The sequence below is a fragment of the Tuber melanosporum genome (genome assembly GCF_000151645.1).
Source record: "Tuber melanosporum whole genome shotgun sequence assembly, scaffold_8, strain Mel28".
NCBI lineage: Eukaryota > Fungi > Ascomycota > Pezizomycetes > Pezizales > Tuberaceae > Tuber > Tuber melanosporum.
The window spans coordinates 418,425-438,867 of record NW_003299128.1 but is presented as its reverse complement, the minus strand read 5'-3'; the positions used below and the strand labels follow the sequence as shown (position 1 = coordinate 438,867).

At 48.6% G+C, this 20,443-nt stretch overlaps 3 protein-coding genes; 1 reads left to right on the top strand and 2 right to left on the bottom strand.

Moving 5' to 3' along the window:
* Positions 1 to 4,081: 4,081 nt before the first annotated feature.
* Positions 4,082 to 6,234, bottom strand: GSTUM_00011096001 (uncharacterized protein). XM_002841710.2 has 3 exons: positions 5,996 to 6,234; positions 4,844 to 5,903; positions 4,082 to 4,791 (listed from the first exon to the last, which is right to left on the bottom strand). The coding sequence occupies exons 2-3, from the start codon at positions 5,879 to 5,881 to the stop codon at positions 4,771 to 4,773; spliced, it is 1,059 nt and encodes a 352-aa protein (XP_002841756.1). The 5' UTR covers positions 5,882 to 5,903; positions 5,996 to 6,234; the 3' UTR covers positions 4,082 to 4,770.
* Positions 6,235 to 9,986: 3,752 nt separating this feature from the next.
* On the top strand, positions 9,987 to 13,041 carry GSTUM_00011095001 (uncharacterized protein). XM_002841709.2 has 12 exons: positions 9,987 to 10,183; positions 10,272 to 10,354; positions 10,420 to 10,479; positions 10,560 to 10,644; positions 10,803 to 11,096; positions 11,148 to 11,448; positions 11,499 to 11,524; positions 11,604 to 11,614; positions 11,676 to 12,041; positions 12,101 to 12,187; positions 12,246 to 12,681; positions 12,743 to 13,041. The coding sequence occupies exons 1-12, from the start codon at positions 10,130 to 10,132 to the stop codon at positions 12,866 to 12,868; spliced, it is 1,929 nt and encodes a 642-aa protein (XP_002841755.1). The 5' UTR covers positions 9,987 to 10,129; the 3' UTR covers positions 12,869 to 13,041.
* A 1,129-nt stretch (positions 13,042 to 14,170) lies between these two features.
* On the bottom strand, positions 14,171 to 16,839 carry GSTUM_00011094001 (uncharacterized protein; the record flags this gene model as incomplete). XM_002841708.2 has 4 exons in its annotated part: positions 14,171 to 15,287; positions 15,357 to 15,542; positions 15,618 to 16,037; positions 16,095 to 16,839. 4 exons carry the CDS (start codon positions 16,837 to 16,839, stop codon positions 14,707 to 14,709), a joined length of 1,932 nt encoding a protein of 643 aa, XP_002841754.1. The 3' UTR covers positions 14,171 to 14,706.
* Positions 16,840 to 20,443: the final 3,604 nt, after the last annotated feature.

Genomic DNA, 20,443 nt, shown 5'->3' with positions numbered 1-20,443 from the left:
TACCTGCGATGGTGTGTTTGGAAGGGGGGCGGAGGAGCGGAGGGGAAGGGAGGGGAAAGGGAGAATGTAAGGGGGAGTAAAAGATGAAAATAAGGAATATAAAGGAGTGTAATGCTCATATCGAGCGTGATTTCCCTAAGACAATACAATCAACTCCCTCCTCTCTCTTTTGCCCTCCCCCCCCTCCAACTACCACCACCATCACCACCCGCTCTACCGCCCAAGAGGCCCTCAATCATTCTTAAACGCACCAGGGACCTGCTTCCTCCAGAACGCCTCCAACTCGGCGGGCGTCGACGGGGACCTGTACCCTCTCCTGTGCGTATGCCCTCCGCTGCTAGCCCCAGAGGTATTACGGCCAGGACCATTGTTGCGCGAGACGTCTTTAACCCCCTTCGAGTAGGATTTGGAAATGCTCCTAGGACCCCGTGCACGCTCATTGCAATTACACCCCGGGGCGCCACAGGTACACACCCCGGGTCCCTTCCCACATTCGGGATCCCCACAGGGGCACGTACCGACTGGAGCAGTATCGTATTCACAAGAAGAGCACGAGGAACACTCACACCCGCAAGGCATCCTAACAACCTCCTTCTCCTCTTCAACCTTCTCTAGCTTTGGTTTCGGGGCCTCGACTTTCTTCTCCGTTATCTCCTCTAGGTGGTGAACATGGCCCGGCTTAACTACGGGGACGTAAGTGACCACGAGGTGGGGTTGTGCTGACTCTTTGGCAGTGGCTGGTTGGTGAGCCTGCGGAGTAGGCGCCTTCTGGATGGCGGCTTTGGGCGCGGGTGCGGGTGCAGGAGCTTGTTTAAGGACTCGGACTTCGGGCGATGGGGTGGGAACCTTGACTTTTGGAGCGGTTATGGTATGTGGGGCGACGTGGACGGGGGGGTGGACGGGGGCAGGTTCTATGGGTTGGGGCGCGGCACAGGGGTGGATTTGGGTCTGTCCGTCGGTGATCTGCTTGACAACGAAGGTCTTCGCCCCGGCAGCTGGGGCGGGGATGTCCACGGGCTGGGCTACCGTCGCACACTTGCCCTCATCGTCGCACTTTTTCCTGCGAGTGATTATGGTTCCCGGTGGGTACTCTGGGCTGTATCGTCATGTTAATTGGAAACTTCTGTTAGCAATGTATCCAACGAGTGATATTTTGTGAATTGGTGAGCTTTGGGAGCGAGTGGATGAATACGTGCCCAGCAGGGTATGTGGTATCGCGCTTCCCTATATGATTCTTCATGAACCCGCCCTTGAATATGCCCTGCTTTGGGAAGATGGACATCGGATGCTTCTTCTTCTGCAGCAGCATCTGCTTATTCAATAGAGCTTTGTTGGTGTCCTTACGGTGTGCGGCAGCAGTACTATTCAGCTTGCTCGGCTGCTTCTGCATTATATGCTTCGGAGCCTTCGCAGTGCTGGAGCCCGGTTGGGTGTTCTGTGGCGGGTGGCTCGTCGTATTCGACATGCCGCTCATGGAAGCCTTACGATTTGGCACAACAGAACCCTTGCCCTTCTTAGTTGACGGGAGCAAGTCTAAGGGGTCCTCTTCCTCCTTCGTGGTTTCAGGCTTAGCCGTGCCCTGAGCGGAAGCCAGCTCCTTCTTCTCCCTAAGGGATTTCTGGTAAGTGGGGTCATTGTCGATTACCAGCTGACCTTTCTCCTGCATATTCCTCGCGCTATGCATCATCTTCTCGGCCTTCGCCCGGATGTGCTCTGGCCAGTTCCGCTTGGCGAGGCGTTGCTGGCGGGCGGCGGGGGTTTTCCAGTTGCCGTCGGCGTCCATTGTCAGGTCTGGGATGTGCGGGTTGTACATGTAGGGGCGGAACACCCCCGCTTCACGAGCCTCCCGCTCGTAGGCGTCTATGAGCTTAAGTGTGGGTAGGTCGTAGCCGCGGATGTCGTAGCCGAAGAGACGGATGTGGTCATTGTCGTACTCAGGTTCGTAGTACTTTTCCTCCTCCTCCTCTTTGATGGTTGTGAGATGTTGGTAAGTTATGGGCTTAGGGTTTGGGGCTCGGCGTCTGTGCTGGAGGCCCCGACTGGGGATCCGAGAGTTGGAGGGTGTGGATGTACTGGAGGCGTCAGCTATCTCTTTGGCGGAGTACTCCTTGCCCATCATCTTCTCGATCTTGGATATTGCGTTAGTCTTGCGCTTGTACTCGCCCTCACGTCCCTCGTATGGATCATGGTAATTCAAAGTATCGCTAACGACGCCGAAGGAGAAGGAATTCCAGAGGTCGTCGGAGACGTCCTCTCCAGAGGTGGTGGTGGTGGATCCCGCGTCGCCCTTGTCGGTCACCGCCTTCTTCTTCTTCTCCGCAATAGCAGGAGCAGGGCCAGGGCCGCCGACAGACGAGGACTTCCTAATGCGTGTGTAACTCTTGTCGTTCTTGACCGGGCCGGACGGCGTATCGTTGGTGATCTTGACATTGCTCGAAGAGGCGTTCTCCGGCTCGGGCTTCGGTGCGTCGGCGCCGGTAGGTTCAGCGACCGACTTGGTGGGGAAGTTCCGAGCGCCGTAGTACTTTATGGCTCCCTTCGCCGGGTGCCTGGTCCCTGCGAAGTCTGGGCGTGGTGGTGCTCTTTGTGGCTCGGGCTCTGGGTTCCAGTCGTAGTATATAGGCTCTCGGTTACTCCCAGGAGCGTAGGTCTCCCCTTGCCAGTACTTTGGATAGTTGCCTGCATGGCCCAAATTCTGTGGGTGCTGCGGGAACTTGGAAGCGTAGTATGGGATCTGCGGCAAAGCGTATGCTAATATAAAAAAAAATGAGGTATTGGTATTAGTTTGTTTCCAGAAAATATTTAGAGTTTCTCAAGATAGCCCACCAGTACTGCATAGACTCGCAACACTCAAAGCAAGAGCATGCTGAGCTGGCTTCATTTGCCGATTTTTTTTTTAGAAAAAAAAGTTCTCAGCAGGAAAAGGAGTGAAAGTGCAGATTTGGTGATTTTTTCTCTCTTTCTTATCCCACGTTCTTGAAAGAATGGACTGAGGTGTCTGTTTGAAGTGATAACCAAGCCTCACCACTGGAATCGACCTGCTTTATGTAACTCTCCAGATCATCAATTCGCACTCGTGCACGTTACTTCACCTGGTTTCTACCCGATTCTTTCTCACTTAGGCACCTTTACGCACTCAAAGGGCAAAGGAGTAGATGGGAATAGTTATGGAGGTTTCGGCCGAGATACAGCTTGCTAAAAAAAAAAAAAAAAAAAGTATGATAGAACGTGGCGGAAGTCCTCTTTTCACTTCCGTTGCTGTTTTGCCAGTCATATATTGGGAAAGGAGCGGCCAAATGCCTTCTCTCTCCTCCGGGAACCTAGGGTTCAAGCGTCTTCGTGAGGCCAGGCTTCGAGTGCTAAGGGAGGAGTGTGAATAGGGTAGACGGCATCTACGGCTATTGGGGAGCGGACGGCAGTGAGACAGTAGATATTCTGTCATCCAGTCCTCATAGCATATAGCCATGGGTAGTGCCGTTTAGCCTTTGTGGATCGGTCCGAGACCTAGTGCCGGACTCCTCATATGGATAGAAGAAAGGAAAAAAGAACGGGCGCCATACCACACCTTCATCCCCGGCCTCCACCTTGCCCCGAAGCTCCTCCTTCAAGGTCTGTTCTCGCGCGTGCCTGTGGGTATGGAAAAGGATAAGTAAGATAGTAACTGTATGCTGAGGTCATATGGTCCGATACAGGCTCGAAATAATGACCGCAAGCCTCCCCAACAGTCGGGGAAGGGGTGGGTTAGTCCATCAAGTCCAGCGATGGAATAAACATGCTTTCTCACGACTATCTGGGCTGGGTCTTCGGAACAAAATCTGTAATAAAACCGTAATATAGGGCCCACCAGGTGACCTCGGTACCTGCGGGACGGATAAAAAAATTCGGCCTATTAAATTCCATATCCAGACAGACTTATGGCTCCCCAGAGAGCCAGGGGCAATTGTTGGGATGGGTTGCTTCCCGGATATGGTGGGGTCGCCGGGTGGATTTCCGCAATCCCCCTTGGAAGGCGCAGGATTTTAAGAGAGGCTATATTGCGGAACAGCCTTTTTAAAAGTTCTTCCCAGGGTCCTCGGACCCGACCTCTTTGAACTAACGGCAAGGGCTTGACCGGTTGTGGTATAGTTTGACTAGGCGGTGGGTGCAATAAGCTTTCTATAAATTTAGACCTTACTACAAGTATCACAGCTACCAACATCCAGTATCGCCTCTGATCTTACTCTATAGGCATGGCTCTTACCACCCTGGAGATACCACCTCATTGATGGGGCCGGCATTCTGGATACTCGAGTACTAGTATTTGCTACCTAGGCCTCTCCTGAAAGGGTAGCTCTACAGGATATTAGATGGTGATCAGATACACAATTATAGAACCACTAAGCAGAATTGACAAGCTAAAGCACACAGAATTGAATGTGTGGTAAAGACGTAACTCCATGTTTTTCTTCCGAGAACGACCCGTCTACCCCTCCCTTTTGAAGCAAAAAAACAAAAAAGCAACAAAGCAAAGGGAAAAAAACACTATTCACACAGGACGTCATACATGAACTAAAAACAGACACCGTAACGGGATAGGAAAAAGGATTCCAAGAAAAAAACATGTCAATTGTCTATTGAAGTCGATGAGCATGAATTCTTGGGGGATATGGAGCAAGAGTAAGGAAAAAAGAGAGAGAATGAACCTGAGGACATGCGCACAGGGACCGGTCGAGTAGCACATTGATGTCCACGAATCGGAAGGGAAGAAGAAAATGCGGTCAATTACGCCAATTATTCATTATAATGGTAAACCTAATTCATTAAAATCGTATCTTCAAATACAATAGATATATGCGGAACTCACCAGGTAATTTGGTAATCCATAAGGTTGGTGACCGAGCCTTCTTGCCATCTTTGCAAAGCCTTCGGTCTCAATAAGATTGTAAAATGGGAATGGAGGGAACATAGCACCATCACGGTGTACCTCCGCCTTGACCAGCAGTGCTGTTCCGCCGACACCATCGAGCTCGGTCTCCTGGTGTGGATCTCCACCCTCCGCCATTTCGTACGCCATTAGGGACCTGTAAGTTGCCATTTCATGATATCCTTCAAGAATAATCTCTTCCGGACCCATTTTCCCAGCCATTGCAAGGGCAGTATCTGAGTCGTGCCACGAGTTGAAATCGTACGGACGGATCTTCTCCTTGCCCTTCTCGGTGTACCTTTGATAACAATTTGGAACAATTACGGCCTTATCGTGTGATGCAAGGTCTTGAATTAGGGTATGCGGAGTTTCAATAATATCTGCGTCCAACCACAAGACCCAGGCTGTCTCCGTTCCCAGGGTGGTATACAGCAAAGAATTCCTGGCACGAGACATGGCCGCCCTTCGTTCCTTTTGGGCAGAAAGCGCATGCCGCTCTTTCTCATTCTGGGGCACCGGTGCTTCGAAATCCTGTCGAATAATAGTCACCCCCAAAAATCTGTGTTTCTTCGACCCGGTTTGTACACGGCGAACGGCATCCTCTAGTTTGGCCAATGCTGTGTTACCCTCGCGGGTCTTGGGAACGATAAATCCGAGCTCGATCAAGTCGCGAGGATAGCTAAGCTTCAAAAGATTTTGCCAATACTCATCATAAAACCTAGCCACGGGGGTTAAAACTAAAACCTTTTCACGGCTACCAATAGGGTCGGAGGAGGTAGTAAGGTTGTTAAGGTAGTAGTGGACAACCGGGGGAGGCGAGTTGGGTGATGTTCGTGTGGATGACGATGAAGCGATCTTGCTCTTTGGAATTGATGGCACGGGATTTGATGGTGAAAGGATAAAAATTATAAAGCCGAGGAAAAGCACTAGGGCTAATAGTAAGGTTATGGGACTCGAGCGGCGCAGAGGTCGAACCATAGTTTAGATATGTGTGTAAATACTGCGATCGGCGAATGCAATCAGTTGATGTCAAGAATGAAGGGGGTTGTTCCAGGGGAGTACAGCGTGGCCCGAAGAGAGCACATATCGTACCTGTTAGTAAGAATCTTGGAAAGAAAAGAGAAACCCCAGAAATAGGGATAAGGGCGGCGGCGGGAACAATCAGGGACGTGCAGCCGTCCTGCGCAGTGGAAAGAGCGGTGTATACAGAGGTGATGAAGGAAGGGTCTCAATACCACGATGAATAATTATGAAGGAAAGGCAGTGAGAAGGATTAATAGGGGAAGCGAGAGGGTATTGACGGAACAATCTCTTGAACTTGAAGATTGTGGCTATGACACTCTGGTATGTGGTGTGCATCGAGTAACTTAATTTAAAGGCTGATACAAGTAGGCGCCGCGGCTGAAATTTTATTTTACTTGGCCACCCACAAGCCCCTACTGTGGCGATGTATTAGGGGCAACCAAAGTACCAGTACTGTACCGGTAGTCTACAAGACTGCCAAACATTTGCAGTTCAAGCTATGCAAATACCTGGCGCAAGCTTGTATGATACCAGTACTTTGTTGCATCCAAGATATTGTCACAGCACCTTTTTTCAAGAAGATTTTGTTAACGGGATCGAACAAGTATTCAGACGCTTGGCGCCAAGTCAGGTACAAATAATGTCAAGGTGTCCCAATACTTTATCAAGTAAGATACTGGAGTATGATTGTTTTTTTCCCTTCCTTTCCTAATGAATGACTAAGCTATACTAGTATCATACTTGATAATAGCATCTAACAAGAGCTTCCCCACCAATGCCAAAAGACTTGAGCGCCTATAATACTCAGCAACGGATAGACTAGAAGGTTCTCTATTTGTGAGACAAAACAATTTTGCTGTCAACATTTGATGCATAGACAAGTAAAACCTATCTTGGGATATCTATGAATCGGAAGAAGGAAATTAGCAAGCCTCTCAAAATGTATTCTAGAAGTCATTTTTGACTGTCGGCACGGTGCGTATAATGCACACCATCTGTCCTGGGGTGGAGTGCGGTTAACCATGAGAAACAGAAAGCTTTATGGCTGTCCCGAATTTACTGATAATATTGCAGGGTGATACCGGTGTAGGCATAGAATGACAACACTAAGTTATCATGGTAGGGCCTGTTAGGTCCAAGATCTACCCAGAAACTCTGATGATTGGACATATCAGAGCCCTTCCAAGTGGAATAACAAGATGTTCTGGAAGGACTTCAGACCAGCCTTCTCGAAATCGATAGGTCTATTCTACCTTTGGGCACACACCCACAGGTCAACTACAGTATTATCAGAACCTGATTTCTTTAAACGTCCCCAGCTACGAATTGCTGGGCCCCGACTGCTTGTAAATTACACTACAAGCATGTTCGAATCGGCTCCGAGGTAAATAAGTACAGCATCCGGATATTGAACCAACATTAATAATATCATACTTTTTTTCCTCCCGAAATATGCCCTCCCCCCAACGGGGCACAATTCAGATTCTGCCACACGCCTCCACAATTCCACAGTACTTTATGAATCGTTAATTAGCAAATGTTTAGCTGAATTTTTGTAAATGGACAGATCCTGGTTTGTGCTTATGCTCGTGATATAGACTTGTGCCTGATCATCGGAATCACGTTCCTAGTTAAGAATACGGTACGATGAACGGTAATAATTTTTGGTGTCTGGTGGGGTTACGATGCCGTGAAAACATCATGAGCCCTTGGTGTGGATAAGGAGTTAGGTAAGTAGGATGGTACCTACAGTACTGTAATACTCCATGGGGCGTGAGGTACAGTACTGGTGGGAGTGACTGTAAAAACTCTTGACCCCACTCTCTTCTTTACACCAGCATCATCATATAATCTCCGGATCCAGAGACAAGGGCCCCCGAGAAGAATCAGCATTTTCCTGACATAGTATAGGATCGGCACACTGCCGGCAGGCGTGCTGGATCTCATTGCCGTAAGAACTCGAGTAAACGGACCATGTGCTGGGCAGTCCGGAATTTCCTCCCCTGGAACCTGCATTCCGAGACAAGTAAAAAAAAGAAAAGAAAAACAACAAACCTTACTGGGAGAGGCAACTCTAACGTCCTAGCGCAAGGTCCAATTATTCGGGGTAACTTCTTTTTTTCCGAGATTCTGTCAACCCGTCGAACTGAGCCTATCGTGCTGGCGGGCCGATTTCCGCTGGTAACCTTGCAACGGATTTGGTTTCAAGAGTTTTTGCAGCACCACAGAAACCATCGGAGCCAACCAGTTCTCGGGAATTGGCGAACGCCCTAGATATGCTACCAGTGCCAAATCGAGAGGAAGTCCTGCATGCGCGGATGCATACCTCGAGTAGTAGATGAGCCCGGGTGCTGGTGTACGGCGAATGGTGTGGACATTCCCGGGGTGGATGTTCGCTTTTGGCGAATTGTGTCTGCCCTACGATACCTTGCTGATCCAATTTGCTAAGCACTAGGATGGAGAATAGGGTGCGAGCAAACCCACACGATGACCAAACATCCCGGGCGCCGCGACGCACTTGCAAACTGCAATGCTCGAGTACGGAGTACAGTGTTCTCAAAGCCAGGAAATGGCTAACTTAGCAGATAATAGCCTTCCACGTTTCAAATTGTCGGGGCATCGAGGCACAAATTTGGGAGTCCTAAAAGCTCAAGTAAATGGGACACGAGGGGACATGCGTCCTTCATCGCGAAATCCCAACAGGCCTAGAATACGGGGGAGAACTACCGTAGCACCCCTACCAGCAAGCACCGAAGCTGCCTGACAGATACCCTTGACCGCCAAGTTCCGCCTTTAGCCGGAGAATAACTGCTCGGAATTCCATCTTAAACTCACGGAAAGGAGCGGTTGAATCGCTGATAGGTTAACCCTTTTCAACACCAGTCGCCTCGCATACCGATATTGGTATTACACCATTCTTAGGGTGGGGGAGGGGTAATACTCGAGTACAGGGGGAGGAGGGAAGACGCGATGAGGGGTGGGACATGTGCGACAACATGGAAGAGCTCCCGGGTGGTGAATGGTTGTTTGCCCTCTATGGGATGTGCTAATCATGTATTAAATCATATTGAGAGTTAATACGAGTTGATATCATCGCGAGATCCCGCCCTATCGTGCGCACATTATCTCTGGACATCTATGCCAATCGAACCATCGGTATACTCCTTTTAGATTCTGCTGAAGGTTTTTGCAGAGTTAGAAAACTACTCGTAGGCGGAGTAAAAGGATAGGGACTACCGACCGCGAAACACCCAAAGACACGCCCCGTCCAGATACAGTCCCAATTAATTGGCTTCTGTGTAGTGGTTACAAATATTTGATTAATTAGTAGTGAACCGTGTATTTGAGCGGGGTGTGTCTAAGGTCCTGTACTCGTACTGTACTTGTGCAGGTATGTGGGCATTCTGCGAGCTATACGATAGTAGCCAAGCGAGGAATTAGGACGACAAATATCAAATAGTTTGCCTTCGGAACATATGACAGGAAGGTTTGATATTTCATTTGGTGGGCTAGCTGTTCTCAGTTGTTTACCTCTCCATAATACTACATTATCTCTGCACCAAGGTATCATAACTGGGCTTCCGGTTCGCACGATAAAAAGGTTTCTCCAGCTAACTTACCAGTTAAATACCATTCACCCCAGTCGCGCCCTTGTAGCCCCTCTGGCAAGATAATGTGCAGTACACGATGGAGCAGAATCTCGCTCCAAAGTATGATACCAGAAGTATCTATACCTGTAAGTCCTGGGCACTGTATCAAACGCGAGCTTAGAGTCACGATAACGGATTTTGCCCTAAACCCCGCTTTCACCCCCAATATCCCCAGCCCGTCTCCCCGAACGCCTATTATTCACCTTTAATCGGCGAGGACTTGAGTGGTCTTTCCTGCCCCCATAATTTCATAAATTCAACGGAAGTAATGGGACTTGGCTTCCTTATCAAGATGACAAGCGGGATTACAAAGCGTACCGCAAAAAACATCAAGCAGACCGCGATGAGACTGACGTAAAACCCGCGACCCCACAACTAGGGAGAAAAAGAAAAGAAAAACCCTTCCCTCCCAGCCACTACCACCCCTCCTTTCCTTTCTACCCCTCTATATCTTGTCTACTTTTTCCTTCCCCCCCTTTCCCCCCTCAGACATATTCGTGAGAACGAAGTCGAAACGAACACCAGTCTTACTTCAGATACTCATTCGCTCATCATGACTTACGGCGAACTCGACCAATTGGCTATCAACACAATTCGTATTTTAGCGGTATGTTAAATCCTTCCTGGCTTAACATTTTCCCTCTTGTCCCCTTCCCCATGCCTCGGTGGATAAAGCTGAAACCTTTTGTTTCTAGATCGATGCTACTTCCGCGGCAAACTCCGGCCACCCTGGTGCGCCCATGGGAATGGCCCCCGTTTCTCATGTCCTTTTCAACAAGTAGGATTCTCAACATGTTGCTAATACCCCTAGAGCTCAATTGCTGATATCATGGATTTCTGAAGGTTTATGAGGTTCAATCCTAAGAACCCCTCATGGGTCAATAGGGATCGGTTTGTTCTATCGTAAGTCTGCCCGAGCCTTTCACCCGTGCGTTACAGGTTTGAAATGGCGATATGGACAATCAGTGAACTAACCTTTGCAGTAACGGTCACGGTTGCATGCTTCAATATGCTCTGTTGCACCTTTTTGGCTACGACCTCAGCATTGACGACTTGAAGGCTTTTCGTGTAAGTAAATACTCTATTACCTGCTGAGTGGTGCGTGCACCGGGGCATAGGATCCGAAGGGGACCCTCTATGACGGGGGAATTCTTTGACTTAGCCCATCCAAGCGCACTATTGCCTATTCCTACGGCGCGCAATATATGATACTAACCGTGTTATAGAAAATTGGATCTAAGACGCCTGGTCACCCTGAGGCAGCTGATACCCCTGGTGTCGAAGTTACCACTGGCCCTCTCGGCCAGGGTTTTTCCAACGCTGTCGGTCTTGCCATTGCTCAAGCCCACACCGCTGCCGTCTTCAATAAGCCCGGATATAACCTTGTTGACAATTACACATACCTGTACTTTGGTGATGGATGTGCTATGGAGGGCATTGCTTCCGAGGCGGCTTCGACCGCTGGACATTTACAATTGGGGAATCTTATTGCTATCTATGACGACAACCATATCTCGATTGTAAGAAATCCTAGTGGCCAATTGTGGAATGGCCTTGCTAATTTTTTATAGGATGGTGACACCAATTGTGCCTTCACTGAGGATGTCCTGAAGAGATTCGAGGCTTATGGGTGGCACACCCTTCACGTCAAGGACGGAGACCACGATCTCGAGGCAATTGAGAAGGCCATTGCCGAGGCCAAGACTGTCACCGACAAGCCATCTGTTATCAAGCTTACCACTACCATTGGTTTCGGCTCCAAGCTCGCGGGTACCGGAGGTGTTCACGGAAACCCTCTTAAGGCTGATGATGCTAAGAATGTTAAGACTAAGTTCGGATTTAATCCTGAAAAGAGCTTCGACGTTCCTTCCAGTGTTTATGAGGCTTATGGGGAAACTGCTTCTAAGGGAGCAGCTGCTGAGGAGGAATGGAAGCAATTGTTTGCCAAGTACAGAAGCGAATACCCCAGAGAAGCAGAGGATTTCGCAAGGAGACTTGATGGAAGACTCCCCGAAGGCTGGGAGAAGAATTTGCCAACGTAGGGCTCATTTGATTTTGTCCCGAGTCTCATGCGGCCGCGCTAACAAGGGGTTCATCAGATATAAATCTACTGACGCTGCTGTTGCCTCTCGGAAGCTTTCCGAGACTGTTCTCTCTAAATTATATCCCATTATTCCGGAGCTTATTGGTGGCTCCGCCGATCTGACTGGGTCCAATCTTACCAGGGCAAAGGAAGCAATTGACTTCCAGCCCCCGTCGACAGGGCTTGGGGACTATGCCGGTCGTTACATTAGATACGGTGTACGTGAGCATGCCATGGCTGGTATTATGAACGGTCTTGCCGCATATGGCACCATTATCCCTTTTGGCGGAACCTTTTTGAACTTTGTGTCCTACGCCGCTGGTTCTGTAAGACTAAGCGCTTTGAGCCATGTCCGATGCATCCACGTTGCAACTCACGATTCGTACGTATAACCCTGTGCACTCCGTCTTTAGCTATGCACAATAAACTGAATTTCTGTAGCATCGGTCTTGGCGAAGACGGACCTACCCATCAGCCTATCGAGACATTGGCTCATTTCCGTGCTCTACCTAATTGCATGGTCTGGCGGTATTTTTTCACGATTCTTCACAATTTCTTCTCGCAGTAGAAACTAACAATCTCCAAGTCCCGCAGATGGTAACGAGGTTTCCGCTGCCTACTATGTAGCTCTTACATCTAAGCAAACCCCAAGCATTATCGCTCTCAGCAGACAGAACCTTCCACAACTTGAAAACTCCACTATCGAGCGAGCCATCAAGGGTGGATATGTTGCTGTTGAGGCAGAGAATGCCGACGTTACTCTTATCTCTACCGGCAGCGAAGTAGGTATCTGTGTTGATGCCGTCAAATACCTTAAGGATAACCACAACCTTGTTGCGAGAGTTGTTTCGCTTCCTTGTTGGGAAGTTTTCGATGCTCAAGACAAGGGGTACAAATTATCTGTCATCCCTGATGGCATCCCAGTTCTGTCGGTCGAGGTTATGAGTACGTTGGGTTGGGAGAAGTTCTCGCATGAGCAATTCGGACTAAACCGATTTGGCGCTTCCGGTCCTTATAAGCAGGTATGTGTCCAAAAGGATTTAAACTTTGTTTCGGGGCCCCAATAGCTGACATGGAGTAAAGGTGTACGAGAAATTTGAGTTCACACCTGCTGGAATCTCCAAGCGTGCCGTCGCTACAGTTGGCTTTTGGAAGGAAGTTACGCCTATCAGAAGCCCTATCAACAGGGCTTTCACTCAATTGATCTAAATACATGTCTAGGCCTAAATGGAGCTTAGACAGTCCTCAGATAGATAACTGCTTTTGCGTTTTTCGCTTTTTCATATTGCCTTTTTTGGGGGGATTTCGTGTTGGGTCTGCCTTGGGAAATTATCAATTAATTCTAGCAACCCATTAAATTATACAAAGCAACTTGCACGTTACCGGTATCTTACCAATATCCTAGGGTTGAGGCTGTGAATCGATACCCGTCATTGTGATAAATAGCCGCATAAATTATATCATACTAGGCGGAGAGTATGGCCACCCTGCAGCACGTGTTGTGTGGGCCAGAAATTGGTCATCAGCGCCTCCTAGACCTCGTAAAGTCCCCCATGCACCAACGCCCACAATATTTCTAAGAGCTGCCATATTGATGTTCGCACAATAAGCCTTATGACTAAACCAACTCTGAACTCATATTCCGCGTCTATGGTCCCCTTATGGATAGCGTAGCAACACCAATACCGTGCTATTTTTAGCGCTTGTTCCCACCTGACCTCCCTCATCCAATGTAACGACCTCCCCAAAGCCAACACTCCATGGATGTTAAATCCCCATGGAAGCACTCGGACCACGCCCCGTCAAAACCCACAGTAAAAAGTTGTATCATACCGCAATCAATCACAGATATCCCACTAATCGCCTCTCAACCCCTCGCTCCGCTAGATCTACGTATGCAGGGACATCCTATCCTACCGTATCCCACTTCCAACACCAAAAAAAAAAGAATTCGCTAGGGCCCTAGTGCCAGATTTTGGGGCTCGCATCCGCGCCGATGTGCCTTTTGGTCCTTTTGAGGAGGAGAGAGGGGCAGTGACCGGTGTGTCATGCGGGATCCAGTTCAAGTTATTAGGGCACTGTTGGTATGCACCTGGGGTAAGGTGAGTGCAAATAGTGTAGTGGTGTACGAGTGAGGGGTTGTGACGAATTGTTTGGGCGGGGGCGGCGAGGTGAGGTGAGTGAGACATGACTCCGAGGTGGCACGTGAACTTATCGCTGATAAAGCATCGGTGAGGAGGAGGAGGAGGAAGAAGTGGTTGACTAGTATCATAGCCTGGAAGGGGGAGGGGGTACGATACGGTACTGTACGTGAGCGGCGCGAGAAATATTCTTTCTTCCACAATTCTTACAATTCTTCTTGCCTTGTATGATTACGGTACGGTATCATACTTGTTATCTACCGGTATATGTATGATATCATAATATAGAATAAAAAACCGTTTTGACAACCATGTGTGGAAGGAAGTCGGAAAAAGAAAGAAAAAGAAAAGAAAGGGCAAGTTTTTTTTTTTTTTTGTTTTGTTTTGTTATGGATGTTAAAAAAAAAATTCCTTCCTTCCATTACTGGTGGTTAAATTCGTATATATACTGTACATACAGTAGGTGAAGTTTTACAAGTTACAAAAAAGCAAACTGAAAAAAAAACTAAACCGAAAAAATACTAGTGGTGAATTCCAACCTTCTTCCCCTTCTTTCTAATTCCCGATTCATTCGTCGATCCATCCTGACCTGACCTGGTCCGACCGATACCAACACCGACAACCGATATATAACCGATAATAAGAAGAGAAAAAAAAGAAAAGAAAGCTGTAGAGTACAAGTAAAAATTAAAAAAAAAAAAAAAAAAAAGTGGAGAAGAAAAAATAAACAAACTCTTTGAAAATGAAGTAAGTACTGAAGAAAAAATAAAATAAAATAAACTTGGATACAAAGAAAAGGAATAGGTATAAACTAAGATTTGTCGATCAAAGGAAGAAGAGGAAGAGGAAGAAACAAGAGAGAGGGAAAAAGGAAAAAGAAGAAGAAACATCCAACCATTGTCCCCATCAAACAACGTACCTCCTACTATCCACCATCCAACTAGCCATCCCGGTCGAGAAACCAACAGCCAACTCAAGATACTTTCTCAAGTTCTCACTGCTCGTGCCGGCCGTGGCGGAGCAACCTGTTCCCGGCCTCCTGGTGGATAGGAGAGAGTCCCTGTTATCCCCCACCCCGTCACCTCCAGCTCTCAGGGACGAGGCAACGCTCCAACTGCTAACGCTTGTGGTGGAGAAGTGATTCGCAAGCACCCTCAGACTCCCCCCTCCAACGCTACTACTGCTGCTGCCCCCGCTGGACACGGGCGGCAGTTGCACCGTGAAAACCTGATTCCCGCCAATGACATCGCCGTGGTGGTGGTGGTGGTGGTGGTGATTGTGATTCATGAACTGTCCGGGTAGCGGCGTCAGGGGCGGTAGGTCGAAGGTATCGGACCAGGCCCGGTCGCCGTACTTGGCGAGGTGCTCGACTAGTTTGTTGTGGATCGCTATCACCTGGGCCAGGGCCCTCGTCGGTTTCTTCCCGTCCTTGATCAGGATCTCGACGGTGTTGAGCGGCGTCTTTGTCTTGTGATCCTTTTCCCAGCCTGATAAAGTGGGGGCAGTCCTTGTCAGAGTGATATTTTGTGATGTAAACGGGGGGGGGAGTAACTTACCTATTATGTCGTTCTGTAATCCCATGATCAATTGCAGCAGGCACTCCACTTTCGCCAGGTTGTTCCTGTTGGACTTTTTCGAAGTGAGCAGGAGGTCTTGGTAGTCTGCTGCTAGGGGATTGCCGAAAGGTGAGAGCGTAGGGTCAAGGCCCAGGCTTGCGCGGGTTATTATCATGAATGGGCGAACTGTTTGGGGGTTGTTAGCTCGAACTTGTGCCTGTGCCTGCGCCCTTGGGGTTGGGTTTGGTTAGTTAGTCGTACCTGAGATTGTGATTATCCTGACACGCATCCACTCTGTTAGGTCGATCTTGCTAGCGCTATTCTTCCCCAGGAGGGGACGCTCGGCGCGGAATCCCATGATCACTTCGCGCACGGCTTCGCGAAATATGGGGCGCCAGAGGTGGTCGTCGTTCATGTGATTGCTGGCGCTGCTGCTGCTGCTGCTACCGTTGATGATGGTGGGGAATTCGTGGAGGGATGTTTCGTCTATAACTGTTCTCAGCGCTGTGGAGACTTTCACTATGTCGCTGATGGGCGCCGGCGGGGAGCAGGCGGTGGTTGCAGTAGTTGTAGTGGTGGAGGATGGAGAGGATGGGAGATCTTGGAAGTCTTCCGAGAAGATTCTGAGAAGGTCGGATTCGGCCTTGTCCCAGGCTTCGCCTGTTAGGGTTTCTGTCAAGTCTAGTGGGGTGGCAGAAGTTAGTAAAGGTAAAAAAGTGAGGGGAGGTGAGGTGGTACCGTCTATGATACACAACCACGTCCAGAAACAACTTGCTATGTAGCGGGCGTTGGCGGATATTTCTCCGTAGGGTAGTAGTTTGGGGACGAGGCCGAGGGGGCTGGCTTTCTCGGAGATGTCTCTGCAGCTCTCGGGAAGCATGGAGATGAACCTCTCGAAGCTTCCCCCATGGCCTTGCTCCTCGGCATCGCCGGCCAGGACGGATTCCAGACCCCTAGACGTCATTGGAATAGAGGGGAGTATCAATTCGAACTGCTTATTCCTCAGAGCCTTTACAAGCAGCGTGAGAGACTGCCTTTTGAAGACTGTATGGCCCATGTTGGTAGATATCTCCTTGTCGGGTAGGTTGACAAGAGAGTAGCAGATCTTCTGCAGACCCTCCTCATCACGACCGTCCTTCTTTGCTCCTCCCAGGAACCTAGCCTTGAAGCTAGACTTTATCCCGGAGATGGTGTCCGAGAAGGACTTCTTCTGCCACAGAATTACCTTGTTGAGAGTGAGCATTGGAACGCAAGAATCAACCTTCCTCGGCTTGGAATTATCAGTGTGGAATTCCGTGATAGTGAGAGTACTTTCAGAGAATCTATTCAAAGATGCACTCGAAGAGTTGACAGACCAGGACGAAGCCAGAGTCGAAGATATTATACTACCCCCATCTTGGCCTCCGTATCCCACCTTCGGGATCTTAATCCTCAAGTCTGGGGCATGAGCCCGACTAATTCCTGGCGTGTTGGGGTGTCTCATGTTGGTCTGCACCGAGATTTCAACGCCTTTGATTCCACCATCTTCCCCACCACCACTACCATCCCTCCTACTACTACTGCTCCTGCTGTTGGTCCCTCTGTGCCCATAGCCTACATGGTCATTTGGTTGGTAAGCGTAAGGCGAGGAAGGCAAGGAAGGCAAGGAAGACGAGAAGTAATGTTTCCTCCGGTGACCCTCCATGTTATTGTTGTTGCCCATAGAACCCGGCACCGTATCCCCGCCGCGGGCGTCAACGGCGGCGAATGAGCCGGCAATGGTGTGGTGGCGGTTATCGTGAGGGAGATGATGTTGCGATGATAGTAGGGACGCATCAGGCATGATACTGACCGGTGCGCGCCCACCACCCCAGCTTTTTTTTTTTTTTTTCAAAAATAAGAAAAAAATAATTAAGGTTGTTGGAAATGCGTTTCTATATAGTTACGGCTCAGTAAGGGAATAAAAAAAATAAAGGTAAAAAAAAAGCCTTATGCGGCGGGTCCGGTGGAAACATACACTTTTGTCCGAGAATGCCTCAGGAAAGAAGGCTCTTTGTATCAGCCCTTCTCAAACACAGCACTTATGGCGATGATTTCCAAAACGTTTTTTTTTTTGGTGGTCCCAAATTGCGACCTCCCCCCACCTCCCCCCCTCTTGAAATATATTTAATCCTTTTTTTTTTAAAAAAAAAAAAATTCCCCTTTGCAACTCCCGCGCAAGACCGACTCTGGGCGGGTGAGTGAGTAACTAGGGGATATATACGGTACCGTACTGAGGAAATATGGAAGACCGAATACTGGTAAGATCGACGTTGTTGACCCCCCACCTGACCTCGAGCTGCCGTCCGAGAAGGGAAGAGAGTCTATCCCAATGAGAAGCAAGTCACCAATAAACGTCGAATCCGAGCCGGGGAGCTCGTCCTTGAGTCACAAGTTGACATGAAGTATTTGCTCCCGCGGGATATATGAGTTGAAGAGGATGAGTGGGAAGAGTGAAGATGAAATCAAAAGAGATCAAAGGCCACTTTTCCCGCTCACGTCGTCAAAAAATATAAAAAAATACTTTATGTAGACGACTCTCTCTCTCCCTCTTTTTTTTTAGAAGGAAAAAAAAAAAAAAAAAAGTCCCCAGGGCAAGGCTGCGCTGTTCCAGATGATATATAGTGATGCAGCGTTCCGCGGTTTTGGTTTGGAAAATGTACAGTACAAGTACAAGTACAGCGCCGTACCGCACCGCACTGTATCCGGAGGAAAGGGTAGAAAATGAAAATGAAAAAGACTCTGAAATACCGCAGCGTGCCGATTTACAGGGAAGAGGGCGGAAATGGGAAACGTGGAAGCCAGGAGGTGGAGGTGGAGGTGCGAGGAAGGGAAACCGCGCAACTGGCAGGCCCTGGTTTAAGACTTCATATTGCTACCCACGAACGGGTCCCGGAGAATTGGGGTATGCGTGGAATTGCGTGCTGTCAAGATCGAAAGGGGGGGTTGGATTAAAATGAATGAGTGGGAGGAATCCCTCCCCGAAAAAAAAGAAAGAAAGAAAAGACCTCAAACGGGAAGGGGGAAGAGTGCTGCGAGTTGAGTTTGAGGAGGAGGAGATGGAGACCGCACAGAGTCCCTCCCTGAGCACCGGTAAGTGTATTCGCTCCCTTCTCGCTCCCTGGAATCCAGTGATATCGATAGGGTCGAGAGAGAGGGCACTGCATCAAGAAGGTAACCCCCTTCTCTACAACTGATATCAACCGGTCAAGGTAAGTAATTGAAGCATGAAAACAAAAACATTTTCATGACCAACAAGAAAGAAAGAATCTCACAGCGACATAGCGGACGGAACTCCGGAAGCGTTCAGTAACTTCGCATACAAAATAGAATTGTCCTTTCCCACAGCTGGCTTCTTCTACCTCCAGGTTGAGAAGGGTGCAAAAAGAAGCAAAAATAATCGTAGATCATTGCATTTGTTATACCTTTTCAAATCGAACCCTCGCCCGATGATGACATGAAGGCCCATATTGGAATTGGGCACTTTGGAACGAATGTGAGTGGTCAAATAACTCGAGAGCAGTTATTGACATTACTCGTACCAAGAACCTCGGCTCAAGCCGATGATAACTCTGAACACCAAGATTCCCCCCTACAGTAATAGACGCTCCATAAAGGATAAAAAAAGAAAAACGCAGGCAATGGAAAAACAAAACGAGCTGAGGCTTTGCTACTTGTACTGTACTGTACCTGTAGAAAGAAAAAAGGAAACAGGAAAAGGGAAAAAAGAAAAAAATCCCCACTCCAAGTGATTGGGTATAAGACGTGTCGTTGGTGGTTGAAAATGTTACTTTCCAGATTCCCACCAATACGGTCGCACTTGGATGTGCCTAAATAGGATTTATTAATTGTAACACAAAGACTACCAAAAAACAAAAAGGATATTAGCAACCTAACCAATCTTCATTTCGCTAAAATTTCTTTTTTTTTCCCTCTTTTGCCTCAGGACCCCCCCATCCATCCATAACAACACCCATCCATCAATCATCCACCACTATTCGACACCCACGCAACCATTCTCCAGGTTGCAACTTGCCGGCTTGTCCCCTTCATCGAGCGCACCACTCAACCTCCCTCCCTCCTCCCTCCACTCATAACAAAAACCCACGAGTTGGTAAGACCGGAACCACAGCATGCGAAAAGCACGAGAAAGGGAAGAAGAAAAAACAGTAACTCCTGGAAACCCCTGGGGACACAGTGCTTGCACCGTAGCGAACAAGAAAAGAGTTGGGAAATCTAGCTGCCCGGAAGCCTTTCCAAAAATATTCAAGCCTTCCCGAAAGAACTCGCGGTAGGTAGGGTAGGGCAGGATACCGAAAAACTAGAGCGCCGCGAACAGCCACCCACCCGGTAACGAACGAATTATTATTTTTTGTGTGCGAAAAACTTGGGAAGAGAGGGGGGAATGGCTTTCGAATCCCTACCCCCCTACCCCCCTACCCCCCCTTCTCGATTCTTTTCTGTTGATTTCCCACTAGGGAAGTGTACTCGAGCACAGTACTGTAGTACCATACGGTACTCAAGTTATGGGGGTGACTATCGCGCCCCATCTGGCCACCGCTTCCTAGCCGGTATCATATCCAATCAGGCCCTCTCCATGCGCACTTAATAGGCAAAAAAATATCTTATCGTAGCATAGTTGCGTAGTTTGGAAGGTAACTTGCTGTGCGGTATCATAACAACAAACCCTATGCAGGTCGAGCATCCTCGGTACCATACCGAAAGCGAACACCTGCAGTGTCTCACCTCGCCTAAGACATTGTGAGATGAATCGGAGACCACGATGGATTTACCGAGCAGGCGAGATATCTCCGAGTGACGCCCTATGAAGAGGGCAATTCACCACATGGCTTGACCGATCATGATTTAGGACAGCAACGTATGACGGACGGCACCGCAGTCCCACAAGAAAAAAGGAAGGAAAAAAGGAAAGAAAGAAAAAAAAGCACGGTAATGTAGGACGGATAAACTCCCTGAGGGGATTCATGTGATAATGCCACCAGACAGCACAGCAAACCAGGACCAGGAACGATTCAAAGTTGGTTTATGATAATATAGAAACCAGCCTA

Bases quoted from the DNA above. Each gene is read 5' to 3' on its own strand.
- GSTUM_00011096001 (XM_002841710.2), bottom strand. From the start codon at position 5,881: ATGGTTCGACCTCTGCGCCGCTCGAGTCCCATAACCTTACTATTAGCC. The intron at 4,792-4,843 runs GTGAGTTCCGCA...TTAATGAATTAG, and splicing joins ATGGATTACCAAATTACCTG to GTTTACCATTATAATGAATA.
- GSTUM_00011095001 (XM_002841709.2), top strand. From the start codon at position 10,130: ATGACTTACGGCGAACTCGACCAATTGGCTATCAACACAATTCGTATT. The intron at 11,449-11,498 runs GTGTTTATGAGG...GCAGCTGCTGAG, and splicing joins GAGCTTCGACGTTCCTTCCA to GAGGAATGGAAGCAATTGTT. The intron at 12,042-12,100 runs GTACGTATAACC...GAATTTCTGTAG, and splicing joins CACGTTGCAACTCACGATTC to CATCGGTCTTGGCGAAGACG.